Source organism: Plasmodium fragile (assembly GCF_000956335.1).
Source record: "Plasmodium fragile strain nilgiri unplaced genomic scaffold supercont1.38, whole genome shotgun sequence".
Lineage (NCBI taxonomy): Eukaryota > Apicomplexa > Aconoidasida > Haemosporida > Plasmodiidae > Plasmodium > Plasmodium fragile.
Genome location: NW_012192618.1, coordinates 84,783 through 102,134, shown reverse-complemented (window position 1 = coordinate 102,134; position 17,352 = coordinate 84,783). Strand labels below are relative to the sequence as shown.

Genomic DNA, 17,352 nt, shown 5'->3' with positions numbered 1-17,352 from the left:
CTTCACCGCGTTATCACTACGCCGCTTCAACCACTTCACCGCGTTATCACTACGCCGCTTCAACCACTTCACCGCGTTACCACTACACCGCTTCAACCACTTCACCGCGTTATCACTACGCCGCTGCGTCATTTGACCGCTTCTTTCCCCCTGTAGAATGTGCCCTTGATCGGGGAGGACGGGCTGACCCCGGCGAAGGAGCACGTGGAGAAGGTGATGCAGGATCTGCGCGACGAAGGCATGTGGGAAAAATTTAAAAAGTTTCACTCCCTCTTCTGGTTCCTGCCAGCGAGTGATTCTGTCCTGACGACGTTACCCCTAGTAGGTATGGCTCTGTCCCTGTTCGCCGTGCTGCTTAACCAAATCAACATACTAACGGTGCTGCCGATTTACTTAATTCTTCAGTCTATTTATAGCGTGGGGAATGTCTGGTATAACTGTGTATTCGAGATAGAGCTGCTTGAACTCGTTTTTTTAACTCTGCTTATGGTTCCCCTGTGGAGCAATCACCTTAAGAGGAGATTCTCAAGTACCCCTTTTGTAAGGTACGTGTGTCGTTTCTTCGTCTTTAAGGTATTGCTTGGGTCTAGCTTAATACGATTCAGGAACACAGACTTGTGGGGGCACTTGGAAGGAAAATATTATTTATATGAAACACAACCGTTACCATCAAGCATAGGATATATATTGCATGAACATATGTTCATAAGTAAATTGGATAATCTCTTTTGCATCTTAACAGAGTGTGTCTTTTCCTTTTTCATTCTTTTTCCTGTGAGATCATTTCGGCTCATTGGTGGTGTGTTGATTCTTCTTTATTGCTTATTAAATTTTCTTAGTGGAAATTCTTACCTGTTTTATGTTTTGCTTGTGGCTCCATTAATGTTTTGTTTCGATGATGAGGTTCTTCTTCCTTTTGTGTTGAGGACCACGAGGAATGAAGTGCTCTCTGTGGTTAGGGACAAGGTTGCACAGCTAGCCAAGAGCAAGGGGTACTTCCGCAGCTTTGACATCCTCTTCTGCACAGGGTTCAGTGTGGAAGAAGTGAATAAAATGAAGGACGCATATTTCAGGATCGACTCAGATGGGGTAGAGGAAAAAAATGGACTTAGCGGGGGGGGAAGTGCATGGGGGGGAGGAGTAGGAGTAGGAGGAGGAATGGGATGGAGTGGAGAAGGACGTTGGAGTGGGGGCATGGGATGGACTGGACGGAGTAACACACGAGGAGGAGGAGGAGGACTGCAAGGGGAAAAGGAACATCTCCTGACCAGGGCAACATCCAGCCAAGAAACGAACTTTTATTCAGAAGAAAGCTACATGGAGTGTATTAAAAAGGATATACTTAATGCACTTTATTGGACCTTCTCACAAAAAGGGCCGCAATATATACTTAATAATTATAACACTTCAAGAGAGCTGATCATTCATGTTTTTTGTGCCTTCTTCATGATTATATATAACAGTTGTGTACACATTACATACTCTACTAGAGAGTCCATTTTCCTTTTCTTTATATATGTGTCCTTTTTCCTTGTTCATATGATTTATCTTTTTTTTTTTACAAAAAATATTTTTCCTTGTTTGGTTAGCCAAGTGGGACTTTTGCTGAGTGTTTCGCTCATTTATACAAATTATATTTTCATGAATGGTTTTTCAAATATATATTTTACTACTTTATTTTTCCTCCACCTCTTTTCATTACTCTCTGTTTCTGTGTGTCACTTGAGCAATCAACGGTTTGTACTCAAATGTCTTGGTCAGTATTTTTACTTTATTCTTTTTTTGTATTTCTTGTGTTTCTTCGTACAAAATGTCTTGTCCCCACAGCAGGTCATGAATGCAGAATATGGAAACTTCCAGCAGATGAATGTTTATGGGTCCTTTGGCCATATTAATAAAATAAGAAGAGAGATCATTGTGAAGGCTACTCCTCCCTCTAACATGTCTTCTTCTCTTGTGACACAGTCAGGGGAAGAACAAATCAACTCTGCATGGAATAATTATGAATTTAATTGCAAGCCAGACAATGTTGAAAAAACCTTGTGCACACAGTTTAGAATGCTTTATGGCTTTCTCCCCGTCTTGTATGTGGATCGACTCGATTGGCAGTTCAACCAACTCAGTTACAATGATGATAAGAGTATTGTACAGACTCCGTGGTTTCAAAAATTTTTGCAGAAACTTTCACACAATGATGAAGATCTCCTTTCCCTCTTGTATAAAACCCCTTCTTTTGTTACCCCCCCTGGTGGGACGAACTCCACCAAGACGAGTCCAATCCATTTAACTGTCTCCAGTGAGGTATATAAGTTTTCTCCACAGGAGGAAAAGGATGCTTGGTGGGACGTGGTCTCCTCAAGGGTCATCATTGAACTCCAGGGCCACCACACAACAAGCAGTGCGCATAGTTACATTGGCACACAGAATGGGGTGGACCGTACAGACGAACACAACAGACTGTTACATGTGGGAAGCTCTCCTCTCATTGAGCTTGGGAACAGATTCATATCGCCAGCTAACCATTATTTCTACACCGAGGGAGACACTTCAGCGGAAGCCATCTCCGGGGGAGATATGATGGAGAGGGACAACATGAGGAAGAAGCGTTTATTTGCGCAACAGGGGCGACTTCACGTGGACGAAGCCGCAGAGACAGAACGAGACTCAGTGAGCAGGAAGATACGCACGCAGGAAAAAAACAAATATGCAGAACAGAAAAAAAAATTCTTTAGGCAAAAACAAATGCACGAATGGAAGAGAGAGGCGCAGGAAGGGGACTCAGTGGAGGACGAACATATGATGGACGGTGTGCACAGCACGGGAAGGGAAGACGAAGAGGTAACGTCCTCACACGGTGTGTTACATGGCGAGTCACACGGCGCGTCACACCTGGCAGACGGAGGGGTCATGGACGCGCAAGACCTCGTTGACGGAACTGATCAAGATGAGGCGGCAGTGGATGACCCAGACAACGCGATCGACGGGGAAAACCTCTTTTCCGCAGTGAAGAAGATGGAGGCGGCGCGGGACAAGGAAAATGAGGAGGAAGAACAAGGAAGCAAGTACGAAATGGGGGTCGAGGTGAAACGGAAAACAAGTCCTAACAAACATCATCTCCCCCCTATTACGTCGCCAAAAGGGGTACTCTCCGTGGATGGTGACATACAAAAGGAGATGGATGAGGCCATTCGAAATTCTTACAAGCAATATGGACTGCTTAATAATTTTTCTCGTAAAATTACAAAGTTGGGTTTAGCCAACAGTGACCAGGGGAGAAGTCGGTACGGCGAGATTAAGGAGTTGCTTGCCAATAGTCCACGGGGTGGACACCCACAGGAGGACTCTTCTGCGTAACTATACACGTTTATATGTCCACGTGTGTAAACCTATTTTTTGTGTGCTGACGACTTCCCCGCGTAGCTAGCTTTTTTTTTTTTTTTTTTTTTTTTTTTTTTTTTTTTTTTTTTTGGGCTAGCTCCCACTAGCCCTGCGTTCAAACCGTTACAACGTTACCACTTTGCAACTGTGCTCGCACATGTGTGTACAGGAGGGAAGGATACTCCCTATATGAATAACCCGCATGACTATGTCCCTTTCTCAATCGCTTCTTTGTGAGCTCCCATAATTTAAAAACGTACTGGTTAAAATGGCAAACTTCGTGACAAATTTCCCCCCCCAATACGAGGGCAGACAAAAAAATCCCGGGGGGGACATTGCAACACACACATGTAGAGAATTAAAAAAAAAAAAAACTTCATGGTGATAACAACGACAGGGAGTACACCACACTTGAGTGGCAACACGAAAAAAAAAATTTCTGTGCGCGAACTCTTCTCCAGCTCCTCATCCTTTCTCCTCCCCGTGCTGAGACTTCAAAAGTTCCCTCTGCTTCCGCCGGTACTCATTGTTATAGGAGTGCACTTGGTTCTTCTCTTTGTCCACATTGAGGTAGCACAGGCTAAGGGCAGACAGGCCCAGCGGGATGGACGTTCCTATGGGGTGCACGCAGTTATGGAGATGAGGTCAGAAAAACACTTAGTGTAGGCCCCACAATGTGCAGGCCAGGGGGTGACAAGCAAACGCTTGACCCTTTCACCAGCATGCTAACCACAAATGAGTTGAAGCAGTCACTCTCTCCTGCGGCACTACTTACACAAATTTGCAAAAAAAACAAAACAAAATGATTGTTTTTTATTATTTTTTTTTTTTTTCTCACCTAGGATGATGAAGGCGGCCCAGTTAATGACCTTCCTCATTTTATTTCTTTTCCTTTTTTTTTTTTTTTTCCCCCTTTTTATAACTGTACAGGTACCTTTTCGAGCCTTATGCGAGTTGTGATTCTTCCACCACACATTTTACGAACGCCCCTTTTTGTGCTTTTACATTGCTGGGAGAATCACTTAGAAAAAAAAAAAAAAAAAAAAAAAAGGCAAACATGTGAACCGGTGAACAACGCACATAAGTAACGACATTCCCGAATCGGCTGTAAACGGTGCGCTCCTAAATTGAACGTGACACAAAAAAAGTCGTTGCTCCCTAAGCGGATGGGATGGAGAACGGGGAGGCTTTCCCCCTACGTATTTGTCACATTCAACAGGTCCAAGTTGGTCATCCTGATAGTTGCTGTAAGAGGCATACCCTGCATCCCCAGGAGGGGTCATATTAAAAATATCACTTGTGGACCCCCACCGCCCCTCTGGCTGAAGTTGCGGTAAAATATAACCCCTTCTTTGACGCGCATACCTCCTGAGTGTTTCAATTTTTACACTCCTTTTTGTCACACTGTACAAAGATATAAGTAGCTAACTGCTTTTAATTTTGTTAAGCGTTCGGTGAGTTATCACTTTTGGAGTGTATATTTACATGCACGTCGCCATAACGAGCAGACAAAAAAAAAGAAAAAAAAAAAAGGGAGGAAAAGAAGGCATGGAAGGAAGAATACGCATAACCAACGCTGTGGTTACGACGCTCTGAGAAGTAATTGCGTTCGAGCAACACCTGTAATTTGGGGAGAGGTATAACTCAAGGTGCCACGTGTGCAAGTAACGTTTTGCATAATAGGAGAAAAAATTATTTTTTGGCAACTTGATGAAGACGCCAAAGTGGAACGGGACAAAAAAAAAAAAAAAGGTGAAGTGATTAGCTCGCCGATCTGCTCGACTTTTTATTTTTTATTTTTCATTTTTGGTTGCTCGAGGTGTTGATTTTGGAGTACAGCAGCGAGTCCTTCGTCTGTAGGGGGGGAGAATAACAAAAAATATATATATAAAAATAACAAAATAAGCACATGCATAAACACAAAAAGGGATAGGTGAACATATGGGAGTGACCAGCCGCATGGACGAACGGCGAGGTGACTACCCCCCCTGTTCACCACTCAGGGTGCACAACATCACTCGAAAGTGCTCTCTTCTCTTCCGCTCCGTACGTTGGCGATTTGGAAGGTGGCGTAGGTCCCCAGGATAAAAGCCGTGATTAGCGTCAGTACCATCCTGTGGTTGGGTAAGGAGGACAAAAAAAAAAATAAATAAATAAATAATAAGGACAGTGGAAAGGTGAGCAACCATGCATACAAGTTTGCCATCGTTGGTTGGTTCGCCACTGATGGGGTGAGGCCTTCTCCCCTTGTAATCCGCAAACCAGTGGACCGACTACAAACAACCAAAAGTGCGATGAAAGGCCCACTGGGATGCAGACAAAGATGTGTGTTTACCATAAAGTCACATGGAACTGAACGTTCGCCTGATTCTCATCGTACACTACGCCCGTCTGTTAAAAGGAAAAAAAAAAAATAAATACATAAATATAAGAGAGGGGGAGGAAAAACAGAATGAAAGCGTTCACCAGTTCACCACAGCGTAGTAACTTCTCTTCATCACGACGTTTGCAATTTTGTCATATATTCGTTGTTCAAGCGTTTGTTTCCCGCTCGGCCACACGTCCCGAAGTATGACATTTCATCCCTTTCGTGGCCTTACCTGTGCTGCGGCAAAGTACAGGCTGAGCACAGCGCTTAAAAGGGCAAAAAGCTTCATTTTCCACAGTCAGGCAAAATAAAAAAAAACAATAACAAAGCGTGTTTTCTTCCCGCGCTTCGTAGTCAGTGGGATTTCGTGCAGCTACTTCTGCAAATGCTTTCATTCCAGTGTAGGACGTGCGCCTGTGCGCCTTTTATATTAATGCTTCCCCTTATTTATATATATCTGTTTCCCTCTGTTCCTTTTTTTGCTGCTCGCGTTTTTTATTTTTGCTTATCCGCAGGGCTGGCCATGCTGCGCGTAAAATGCGTCAATCCGTCATTCCATCAATCAGTTTATTTTTCTTATTTTGACACATTTGTCACTTGTTTATGTTTATATTTTTTTTTTTTTTTTGAAGAACATAATTTAGCTAGTTCTTCATATTTTTTTTTTTTTTTTTTTTTTTTTCCACCCAATTGGGCCCATTTTTTTTATTTTTTTTTCTTTTCTTTTCACGTGCGCAATTTGGCTAGTTGTTCATATATGTATGTTTTTTTTTTTTATTCTCCTCGTTATTTTCCCCCTTTTATTGCCTTGGAATTGAACATATGGGGGGGAAAACGAGAACTGAAAAAAAAGAGTACTATCATCCGCTCGACGCGGAAAAGTTGGAACAAAACAAAATTAATCACTTTTCCATCCCATTTTTGTCTTCCGAGAGAGACATATAGAAGAGATCACACGAGAGAGTGGCCCTCTTTTAGTAAGCGCGACAAATTAAGGCCAAATTGAGTCCAAATTGTGTGGCTCCCCCGCTTGCTTGTGTGCAACGAGGAAGAGTCGTATCAGTGGGAAGAAATAATGGACACGTGGGTCTCCCACTCTTCATTCCGCCTCTCATGGGGGGACAAAATCAAACAAACGCTCATTTTCGTGTATGACCAACTGTGCGTTGAAAAGCATCACGCGGCAGCGTTTTGACTTCCTACCACGGTTGCCACTTATGGGTAGGCCTTTACAAATTACAAAAAAAGAAAAAAAGCAAAGAACAAGGGTAGCGCGCCGCTGTAACACTTTTCCCCCATTCGTATCTTCACCCGTAGGTGTGACAAAATGGATGTCTCCATGGAGACACTGCACGAACTAAAGTGACGTTGATGGAGATCGTTTTAATATCCACTCGTCTTTTCGTGAGCTCCCCCCATTTGTCATGATCAGAGGTGTGTACCCGCTTGACGAAAAACAGTGTGAGTGAGCATCAACAGTTAGAACTTCTCCTCCACATATAACCCCACCTCCATAAGCGAGCGCATGGGTTAAAGGATATTTTGTAAAAGAGAGGGGGGGAAGAGGTTGAAAGGGGATGATGTTCTCCTTTCACACCGTTAGCAGTTTCCACCTCATTTGGTGATAGTCATAAAAACGGGGGCTCACACAAATTAAACCACTGAGTGATGATCCCCACAGCACACCAATAAAGAAAAGAAAAAAAAAACTCATTCTCCCCGCTTACCCCCTTGTGGTTCACTTGGTCCTTTTTTGTGCTTACACGGATGGTTCACGTAACGAGTGAAATATATGCACATCGTCTGCCCGTTCTCCTGTTTAAGTAAACGCACATGTGGTTAGGTGCAAACGCTACATTGGGGCTGGCTACGAAGGTGATGATCGTGCCGATGAAAAGTTGCCATCTCTGTTTTGATGTCACCTAGTCGACATGACACATCGACTTGACCCCTGTGGCGGGGCAGTGCATTCCCATGATGGGATAGCGTGCCGGTCACGAGTTCTACAAACGTGTGTAAGAATAATTGGGACAACGCGTAGGTGTTGCGTGATAATAACCATGTGGGGATGGAGATGCATTGGCCAAAACCTACGTGGGTTGGCAAGCAATCACTTGAGCGAAAAAAAAAAAAAAACGGGTAATGTATAAAATGGTAATGACGCCAAGTACACTATTGTAACGCGGCTACTTTTTTTTTTTTTTTTTATGGTGAGCCTTTTCCCTCACGCACGTCGCTCCTCCAGTGCACTACCCCTTAGTTGTGCAAAAAAGAAAAAAAAAAAAAAAAAAATGTTTTCATTTGCCCATGTGTTATGGAACATTATGGAAGAAGTGGGCTCAGCACATTTGAAGAGAGAGAAGTGTGGGAGAAATATCTTCACTGGGGAAGGAGTCCACTTGAGAGAATACGAAAAGGGGGAGATGTGCGCTTCTGTTCGCAGGGCACACGAGCATATTTTAACCTGGATTGACTAGCACGTGGCCTCTACAACGTTGCGGCGTAAAAAGGCGTCACATGGGTATCGAGGGGCAGCGTGCACACGTTTGGGGAGAGAAGAGGAGTACTGCTATATAAACAAATTCCTAGGTGCAAAAAAAAAAAAAAAAATAATAAAATAAAATAAATAAAAAATAAATAAAAATACATCAAGTTGCACCTACACTTCGTTTATACACTTCAATTTTATAAAATTAAAATCAGCTGAAAAATCAGCAAAGCGGTAAGGAAGCCAAGTAGCTAAAAAAGTATCTTTAAGTAGTTGACGAATCGAGTGAACCACTGAAAAGAAAAAAAAATCGTGAAGAGAAAAAAGGTGTACATCCAACAGCCGAAACGAGCGAATGAGCAAACTTTACGGCGCGTTAAAAGAGGAGAAGGATTATTCCCCCCCCCCTACCACACAGTGCCAGGAAAAAAGCTTTTGCAAATGAACGACGCGCAAAATGAAGTACGCAGCGTTTAGGAGCTCCATGAGGTAGGCCTCATTTCTCAACAATATGTTCACGTGAAAAAGGAAAGGGGAGGCAGATTGACTGAAGCGGCTTCCCCAAATGTGTTTATTACACAATTGTGTTTGCGCTTCGTCCATGCTGCTTCTTGGGCGCCGCTTCATCGACATCGCTTCCCCCCCCCCCCTGCAGGTTTGCTGCCAAATTTTGCGGCAACAACAACTACAAGCTCTACATCAACAGCGTGCCTCAGTTTTCCACCTTCGCTTATGGGAAGCACTTAAAAACGTGAGCCCATCTGGAGACAGAAGCGAACCGATACCATATATATATAGCTGCTACCGCCCCCCGTGACACTGACTTGGTTTACTCATGTTTGTCCTTCTACCCGAATGCATTCCCCACCGCAGCAACCCGCTTACGAACAGACTGGACGACCTGCTAAAAAGGAACTCCACCTTGATCAGCACAATTAGCATTAACGGACTGGATGACCTCATCACCCAGTCTTCCAAAATCGGTGAGTCCTTTTTGCATGATGTGATGCGGCAAAACGGCGAGTTGGCCATGCTTGTCACTGTACTACAGAGGTATATATATATATATACCCTTTTGGCGAGAGTGAACATGTGCATATATAATCACACACATGTATGAGTATGCACTTGTGTGTGTATGTAATGTGTTATCGTATGTAATGTGTTATCGTATGTAATGTGTTATCGTATATAATGTGTTATCGTATATAATGTGTTATCGTATGTAATGTGTTAACGTGTGTCTTTCTTCACTCATCAACTGTCCTGCTCCCCCGCCCCCCCTCTTCACACCAACAGAATCAATTTCAATGGCAGATTGGCTACTCAACCTCGTGGAAGAATATCAATGTATGATAAAATTATACCAGTACGAAAAAAAAAAAAAAAAAAAGCTAGCTTAAATGTGCAGGCGAGAAAGAGCAACGGAGTGTACGCGCGAGAGGGAGGGAGATAGAGTGAGTGAGTGACTGGCTGAATGAGTGAATTAGTGAGTGCATGAGCGAGACGAGCAGCGTGCCCACATGCGCAACCCCATCGATGCGCCCACCTGAGCGACTGCTTTTCACTCCCACCGTTATTCCCCCGTATTGTCTGTGTTTTTTTTTTTTTTTTTTTTTTTTCCCCCACACCTTTCTTCAGCCCAAGATAGATGTATACATTTTATGAACACGTGCATGTGAAATGTGTTATGAGTTGTATATTCTGTTTGTGTGTGTGTGAGGGGAGGAGCAACTTTTTTTTTATATTTTTTTATACGTATTTATTTGGTGAAAAAACACTGGCTTTTATTTTTTTGTTTTATTTCTTAACCCCACTGTCGGAAGAGAGCATTGTTTTTCTTTTTCACGTGACCGTTTCGTACTTGTGTTGTTTATGCTTCCCTGATGCGTTCGCCCCGATCACCGCAGGCAGCAAAGCTGAATTGGCCTTCATCTAGGGCGCTAACCAGATCGCTTACCCACAGTATGGTATTTGCCCCTACATTGTGTTATACCTCTTGTGAGGCGTTTGCCTTGTACGTGTTTACACGCTTCAGTGTGCTTCGTTGCATTGCGTTGCATTGCGTTACGTTGCGTGGAGAGTTGTGAACCTCCAAGTGGAGTGAATATAGAGTTGGTGGGGGTAGGCGGCGTGAGCACATTCTCATTCGTATGGTACATCGGTGCACCACTCATGAGGTGGCCCCGTTGCCCCTTCCTTTTCATTCATGCTTGCTTTGTTATTGCACTTCTCACATTTTCCTCCTCACCCCCCCCCCTTCCTTTCTCACCCACCTCTTGGTAGTAATTCTATCACGTGTAAATATGACCACAATAAGGTTAGTACTTTTTAAAGGCACGTTGGAATGAACCAGCTGTGGGAGGGTGTTGTTGTTCCCGTCCATCTGTTCAATATCCTCACCTTGTGTCTTTTTCATGTCGTGCCATTTTTTATTACCCATCGCCAGCACATGTATGAGTGGGAGAGTGTACGTGTGGACACGCAACGTCGTTCTCATGCAACGTCGTACCACTTGTAACTTCGTACCGCATGCAAATTCGTACATATGCAAACTCGTTCACATGAACTGGGTGCCCAATGACGAGAGTCACTTCCTCCCACTCCCCCCCGCCCCTATACATATATAAATCCATCATTAACATATTTTTTTTTTTCTTTTTTTTTTTTTTTTTCTTTCCCCCATGCTGTGTAAATACATGTGATATTATAAAGCAGTTGGTTTTCCATTAGGAGCATTAATGAGTTGCCACAATGACCTTTTTACATTAGTGGAGGGCATGCAGTGAATTATCATCACAAGATTTGCTTCCGGAAAAATTTTAAAAAAAGGGAAAACAAACTACCAGAGTCAGTGCCACGTTCGTTATAAAATTTTCAAGCTAGCTGTCAGTTGTGTATAACCTTCCTTCCATACCAAAATTTTTTGCATGCTACCTTCACATGTATAATGTAAATTTTGAAGTGGTTAACTTTTTATTGCAGTTTTGTTTTCCGTCGTTTTTGTGCCATGTCCCCTAGTCGGGGTGGAGTGTGCGTGCCACATATGTGTCGGAGTTAGCGGTGAGAGGGGGAGAGAGTGCTCACGTGGTTCAGGTCACCAAAGCACGTGCGGTATACATGTGTATCCACGTGCGTGTGCCTTTTTTTTTTTTTTTTTTTTTTTTTTTCTCCTTCCGGTAGGCCACTTTTTACAAGAAATTTGGTTGTGACCGCGCCATAGCACAAATACACATCACTGTGTCCTTACATGCACACGCGGTAGGCAACCGGTCTGGCAGTTGCTTGTGCAACAATCGTCCTTGCAGTCGTCTTCATAGCCTGCTGACTTTTCACATCCATTTCGTAACAATTTGCCTGTACACTTTGCACTCCTCCCCTCCTCCCGTGCGAGTACCATTTTAACCCCTTTTCTTTTTTTTTTTTTTAAAATCAACTCGAACTGGACCCACAAGCGAGGACTCCAAAGCGGCCTCGTAAATGGAGGACCCTCGTTTGGGGCCACAAAAACGTGCGAATTAAGACATACGACAATTGAACCACGCAGTGGAAGCGGCCCGCCCGAAATGACTGGGACGGATTCAACCCCGCAGGTGGGCATAAAAAAAAAAGTTAGCGTAAAAGTCAGCGCAAATGATAGCATATAAAAAGGATGTTAACAAAAAAGATCGCCTAAAAGTCGGTGGAAAAACAGTTCGCCACCAATAGGCACTGCAAATTGGTCCAAAAAAACGAAGCCAATCGTTGCAGCAAATGGACACGCAAAGGAATTTCAAAATGGCTAGCTGCCTGAACAGGCCATATTTTTTTTTTTTTTTTTTGGAAAATTTACAAACTCTTTCTAAATTTGGCTGACTTTTTTTTTTTTTTTTTTTTGGCTAGCCATTTGTGAAATTTTTTTTTTTCTGTTAACCCGTTATATATTACCCCTTCGGGGGGGTGAAAACAGCAGGGCTCAGCGTCGGGAGGTCTTACCTATGGACCTCTTGCCCGAAAACAAGTGTCTTGGTTTCTTCGCGGGGATGGAGCGGTCGGCCTCTCCCTTGGTTCCCTTTTCGATTTTCCTGTACGCAGCTTTGTTCAGCTTGTAGGCCTTTTTCCTCTGCAACTCTGTTGATGTGCTCTGGAAAATCTTGGACTTTTTGGTTGGATCTCCATAGACGTTATCCTTAATTTGTTTCTTCTTGTAAATGTCCTTTTTCACTTTCTGTGCGTTGAGGAGGCTTTTGGTAGATCTCTTGGACGAGCCACTATCCTTGGCCGCTGCGTTTAGTGTGCCTTTTTTCCTGGCCCGCTCGGTCATACTCCTGAGTATTTTTTCTTTGTCCAAATTGAGGCTATCCAATTTTTTGCTCATCTCATCAATTGTTTTGTTTTTCTTATGATAAATGGGTTGCTTCTCTTCATTTAATTTTGCATTGAGTTTCAGTCCCTTCAGTCGGAGGGCCATGCGCTCCAAAATTCTTTTTGTTTTAAACCACATGGGGTCGATTTCTGCGTCTTCATCGAACAACTCCTGTTCTTCCTTTTCCAACTCTAGTAACTTTTGTTCTATGTCCAAGTCCACAAAATCGCTGATATTTTTTCCGTTGTATATTTCAGGGATTACATCATATTTGTATTCTTCCTTTATGTCGTACACGCTTCTCACGTCGACTGAGTAGACCCCCGCACCTCCTCGCTCGTTTTGTAGGTCAATTTGCAGGACGCGATCATCCTTGCGGTTGCTCAGGTAGCTCTGCCTGGACTTGTTTTTCTTCTTGAGCTTGGCTTCACGCATGGTGAGGGAAACTGCGTTTGCATCGTCGTCAACCATGTTCCCCTCGCTTGTAGACACTGCCGCTACACCCTCCATTCCTTGCACCGCCTTGGCGGCCCTCTCTCGCTCCTCCCTTTCCCTCCTCTCCTGGCGTTCCCTAATGACGGACTCTGGAATGAAAGGGGCGCGCTCCTGATTGACCTTGCGTTCACCCAACTTGGCGTTGAGTAAATTTTCCCGATCCAGCTGGAACTCAGCAGCCTGGTCACTTTTAAGCATATCACAAGCAACCCCTTTTGCTTCCTCCACACCTACCCCAGTGAGTGTACTGAAGGAGCAAAACTTCACAGGCACCTTAGCATCATCAGTCATTTGTTTAATAAGCATTTTATTATCCACTGATAGACTGTCCAGGTTGGTGTTATCAATTTTGTTGAATCCAATTACAACTGACTTATTCCTAAAGAGAGTTCTAATAGAATGAAAAAGATTAACTTGTTCCTTAATAGACATTCCGCACTCCTCACTAATATCAATTATGAAAAGAATAACTCCATTTATATGTGCTAGTGCAGTGATGGTGGTCATTTCTATGGTGTTCCTATTCTCCAGCGACCGATCTAACAATCCTGGTGTGTCAATTATTTGAAATCTGTTCAAATTATAATCAAAATGCCCTACGTATAAATTAGTCGTGGTGAAGGAATAAGGTTGCACTTCCACATTGGCTCGAGAGACAATATTAATAAATGAAGACTTTCCTACATTGGGGGCACCAGCTAATAGAATGGTTTTCTTATGAGGGTTTATAGATGGGAGCCGGGTTAAGTTTTGTCTTACTTCTTCCAAGTAAACTAAACTGGGTTGCAACTTCTTCACCATTTTACACATACGTCCTAGAGCACTAATTTTTAACATTTTACATTTGTACAAAGAGGAACTGAACTTTAGTAATTTTATATAGTCCTGACAAATGCGCTTCACCGACTTGACCACGTAACTACATTGTCCTAGTGCTAACTTATAATGATCCCTGTCGTATAATATGTTGGCCAAATCTGCATAAAAGGGGTGTATATCGTCTAGCTTAGGGAAATCATTAATTGTGGTTTGTAACTTTTCTCTGAAGAGTTCCTGGCACATTTTTACTTTCCTCATGTAGAAATTTCGAATTCTCGTTATTTTGAATCCCTTGTGGATTTCTGTGGGCGTTTTTCTCTGCGTCCTCGAGAGCACCACGTCTACCAACTCCTTCGCGTTCACCACCGGCTTGATGTCCTTGAACCTGTACAGGCTGGACTCCTTCATCTTGGCCGGTAAAAGGGGTTCAGCGGGGAAAGAGCAGTAATGCGGGGGGCCGCAAATTTTAAAAAAAGTCAAATAATATACAACGGTCAGGCAAAATGCCTGCCTTTTTTTTGCTCAACTTGAGAACAACAAAAAGTCACAACGCCGTAATGTCGCGAAACGGTTTGCTGAACCAATCGAGTAGTCATTAGTCATGTTCTCCTCTTTTTTTTCTCAGATTGCGCGAAAAGCGTAAAAGAAAAAAGGGGGAACACGTTGCCTTTCTCCACTGCAAAGTGGGGAGAATATTATTATTTAAAAAAAAAAAAGAAAAAAAAAAAAAAAAAAAAATTGTCAAGGGAATACCTTTCTTCAACCACAAAAATGATGGACGCACGTTGGTATGTTTTATTTTCCGTTTCTACAAAGTAGGCCGTAGCCGTAAGCCGCCACAAAAAAAAAAAAAAAATGGGGGACACAAGGGCGCTTTTTGGCACCTCGAGGCGGCATTGACCTCGCGATGTAGGCGACCTGCTCACAAAAGAGCAAGCCTAGCCCATGGTGTCGCCGCATTGTACCATATGCATATGTTTTATAAAAGGCACTACACGGGGTATGCGCGTTTTTTTTTCTTTATTTTACTGCTCCCCCCTTCTGCATGCAAATCGCGCCGCTGGACTTACTTCATATTGGGAAAGGCGGAGACAATTTGAAGTGGGGTAGAGCGAGAAGCCCCGAGTTGCACGCAATTGGCCAAGCAGAGCGCCACCCGGCCTGTTGAGGCAACTTTATTTGTTCCTGCTTTTTTTTTTTTTTTTTTTTGTTGCCCCATACGTGCCAACAAGAAGCAATCGGAGTGGAAAATAAACGGAAGCTCCTGAAAAAAAAAAAAAAGCAGGGCGGCCAATTGAACAAAAGGAAAATGAACTAAAAAAAAAAAAATACGACAAAAATCCAGCGCAAATACAGTTTTAATTGAACTGGACCAACTGCGCAAAGTTTTGTTTTTACCCCATGGGAAACGGCGACCAGGGAATGGGCGTGCAGGAAAAAAAATTATGGAATAGAAGGAAGGACTAAACAACGGCTTTTATATCAACCCCAATTAACCATTTTTGCAACTCTGTAATTCTGCAGAAAGGGTACAAGTTGGGGGATCCTCTTTTTTTTTTTTTTTTTTTTTTGGAAAAACGCAAAACCACGAGGAAGGCGCCCTATATGCATATGGGTGAGAAACAGCAGGACGGGCAACTCTTCAAAAATATATATAAAAAAAAAAAAAAAAAAACTTAACCGCGAAAGTGTGGTAAACTACTATAATTAATACCACGTTGGTGAGTTTTTTTTTTTTTGTTATACATTTTTGAAGAGTTGCCCAACCCGTGCTACAAGCAGGCACAAGTAGGCACAAGTAGGCACAAGCAGGAACAAGCAGGAACAAGCAGGAACAAGCAGGCGAATGAGAACCCTACCGTCCTTTCTTCGCCCTTAAAAGTAACCCTTTTTTTTTTTTTTTTTTCATGTGGCTCCGTGGCACCTTCATCTGCCCGGGGAAAGACACACACGCGCGGCTGAAAGTGGAGCTGGGGAAGCATCATGCGAAAGCCTGCCTAGGGGGGGGTGTAGTTGTGGATTGTACGTGTGAGTATGCAATGCGCCTGTTTGTATAAAGCTGGGGGTACATGTGCGCGCACCTCGAAAGAAAAAAGAAGCTGACGCATGGGGAAAAAAAAAAAAAAAAAAAAAAAAAAAAAACTGGTGACATGAAAGAGGTCTAGAGCGGAAGAAGAGAAAATGAAGATGGGGCAATTTTCCTTTGTTAGACTTCTCCTTTTGTTGAGTCTCTTAGTGCAGCGCCTGCCAGTGCAGAAGCAGCAGCAGAGTTCGATTCCAACGCGCAAGTACCTCGATGAAGGAGACCACCCCCCCCAAAACGCCTTCGCCCACGTGGCGAATCAAATGAAAGGGGGGACATGTGACTTTTCCACGGAACCCCTTCATGTTTCAAGTAGTGAGAATGAGATAGTGGCAGGGGTTAATGGAGGCGATGGCCTCCCCGGTGACAGTCGAGATGAACGAGTTCAACACTGTGTACAGTTCACTAAAGGATTGGAAGTGCTCACGTTCGTGTGCCCCAAGAGGAACACCGAGGACTACGCCGGAGTGGAAATCAGACCCATGGACTGTTTTGAGACTGTGCGAATGCCAAATGGAAATAAAAAAAAATTAAGTGAAGTGTTAAAAGGAGTCGAGCTGGAAAATCGGGATAGCGACTTGCTAAGCATTAGAAGAGTTTTCATCCCACCAACCATTTACCAGAATATTATTTTCGAGTGTTCATGTGATAATAGCTTAACGTTTTGGAAGCACAAGATGGGTGCCAGGGGTATCATGCGCGTGCACGTCAGGAAGAATGTCGTATGGGGATGCGACTTTGATCACACACCGGGGGAGGAACCTACACGAGATGCAGGGGGAGACCAGGCGATTACACGCGTAACGGGTGATTGGCTAAGCGGTGACTGGCTAAGCGGCGACTGGCTAAACAGCGACTGGGCTGTTGGTGACTGGGCCTTGTGGCGGAACTCCGGACCCAGTGCAGAACAACTCGTGGAGCGAAACAGAACGCCCTTTTCAAACTTCTACACCCCTGCACAAGTAAACGACGCCAAGGACAAGGGCATCGTGTGTAACGTAAAAATAAAAAAGAAAAAAGTGTATTTGGGGTTGGTGTGCCCCCCTGGTTATGAGGTGTACCCTTCTAATTGCTTCGAACGAGTCCTTCACAAGGATAGTATTGTGAGAATGAGTGAGTTAATTCAACACCATGTTACTTTTCATGTGGACAGCAGCAGGAGGATGTCCTTTGCACATTTTATTCTTAACAAAAATGAAAACCCTGCTGGGTTCAGCTGCCTTTGTGTTAGCGTGCACTCCCCCGAGGCACCTCCCCTGAGAGCAAACTTTGTGTATCGAAACTACGAGTCGTTTGGAGGTCACTTTGGTTTGCTCTACGTGCTGGTTGTACTCCTCCTGCTGGTGTTGAGCCTGTGAGAGGGAGAGAACCACGCG

At 43.6% G+C, this 17,352-nt stretch overlaps 6 protein-coding genes across 6 annotated transcripts in view; 3 read left to right on the top strand and 3 right to left on the bottom strand.

The window, feature by feature from the left end:
• AK88_03376 (uncharacterized protein) overlaps positions 1 to 3,354 on the top strand; it is a gene marked incomplete at both ends in the record, with an annotated part of 4,022 nt that extends 668 nt beyond the window's left edge. The window contains one exon of the mRNA XM_012480993.1: positions 157 to 3,354. Coding sequence (XP_012336416.1) covers positions 157 to 3,354 — 3,198 coding nt within the window. The remainder of the gene's footprint in view (positions 1 to 156) is intronic.
• A 489-nt stretch (positions 3,355 to 3,843) lies between these two features.
• On the bottom strand, positions 3,844 to 4,256 carry AK88_03375 (uncharacterized protein; the record flags this gene model as incomplete). The annotated part of the gene is made up of 2 exons (XM_012480992.1): positions 3,844 to 3,992; positions 4,217 to 4,256. 2 exons carry the CDS (start codon positions 4,254 to 4,256, stop codon positions 3,844 to 3,846), a joined length of 189 nt encoding a protein of 62 aa, XP_012336415.1.
• Positions 4,257 to 5,178: 922 nt separating this feature from the next.
• On the bottom strand, positions 5,179 to 6,035 carry AK88_03374 (uncharacterized protein; the record flags this gene model as incomplete). The annotated part of the gene is made up of 4 exons (XM_012480991.1): positions 5,179 to 5,232; positions 5,429 to 5,492; positions 5,714 to 5,769; positions 5,979 to 6,035. The coding sequence occupies 4 exons, from the start codon at positions 6,033 to 6,035 to the stop codon at positions 5,179 to 5,181; spliced, it is 231 nt and encodes a 76-aa protein (XP_012336414.1).
• A 2,656-nt stretch (positions 6,036 to 8,691) lies between these two features.
• AK88_03373 (uncharacterized protein) lies at positions 8,692 to 9,885 on the top strand (the record flags this gene model as incomplete). Its single annotated transcript, XM_012480990.1, has 5 exons — positions 8,692 to 8,723; positions 8,890 to 8,985; positions 9,108 to 9,217; positions 9,534 to 9,603; positions 9,876 to 9,885. 5 exons carry the CDS (start codon positions 8,692 to 8,694, stop codon positions 9,883 to 9,885), a joined length of 318 nt encoding a protein of 105 aa, XP_012336413.1.
• A 2,304-nt stretch (positions 9,886 to 12,189) lies between these two features.
• Positions 12,190 to 14,301, bottom strand: AK88_03372 (uncharacterized protein; the record flags this gene model as incomplete). The annotated part of the gene is made up of 1 exon (XM_012480989.1): positions 12,190 to 14,301. The coding sequence occupies one exon, from the start codon at positions 14,299 to 14,301 to the stop codon at positions 12,190 to 12,192; it is 2,112 nt and encodes a 703-aa protein (XP_012336412.1).
• Positions 14,302 to 16,074: 1,773 nt separating this feature from the next.
• On the top strand, positions 16,075 to 17,334 carry AK88_03371 (uncharacterized protein; the record flags this gene model as incomplete). Its single annotated transcript, XM_012480988.1, has 1 exon — positions 16,075 to 17,334. The coding sequence occupies one exon, from the start codon at positions 16,075 to 16,077 to the stop codon at positions 17,332 to 17,334; it is 1,260 nt and encodes a 419-aa protein (XP_012336411.1).
• Between the last annotated feature and the right edge of the window lie 18 nt (positions 17,335 to 17,352).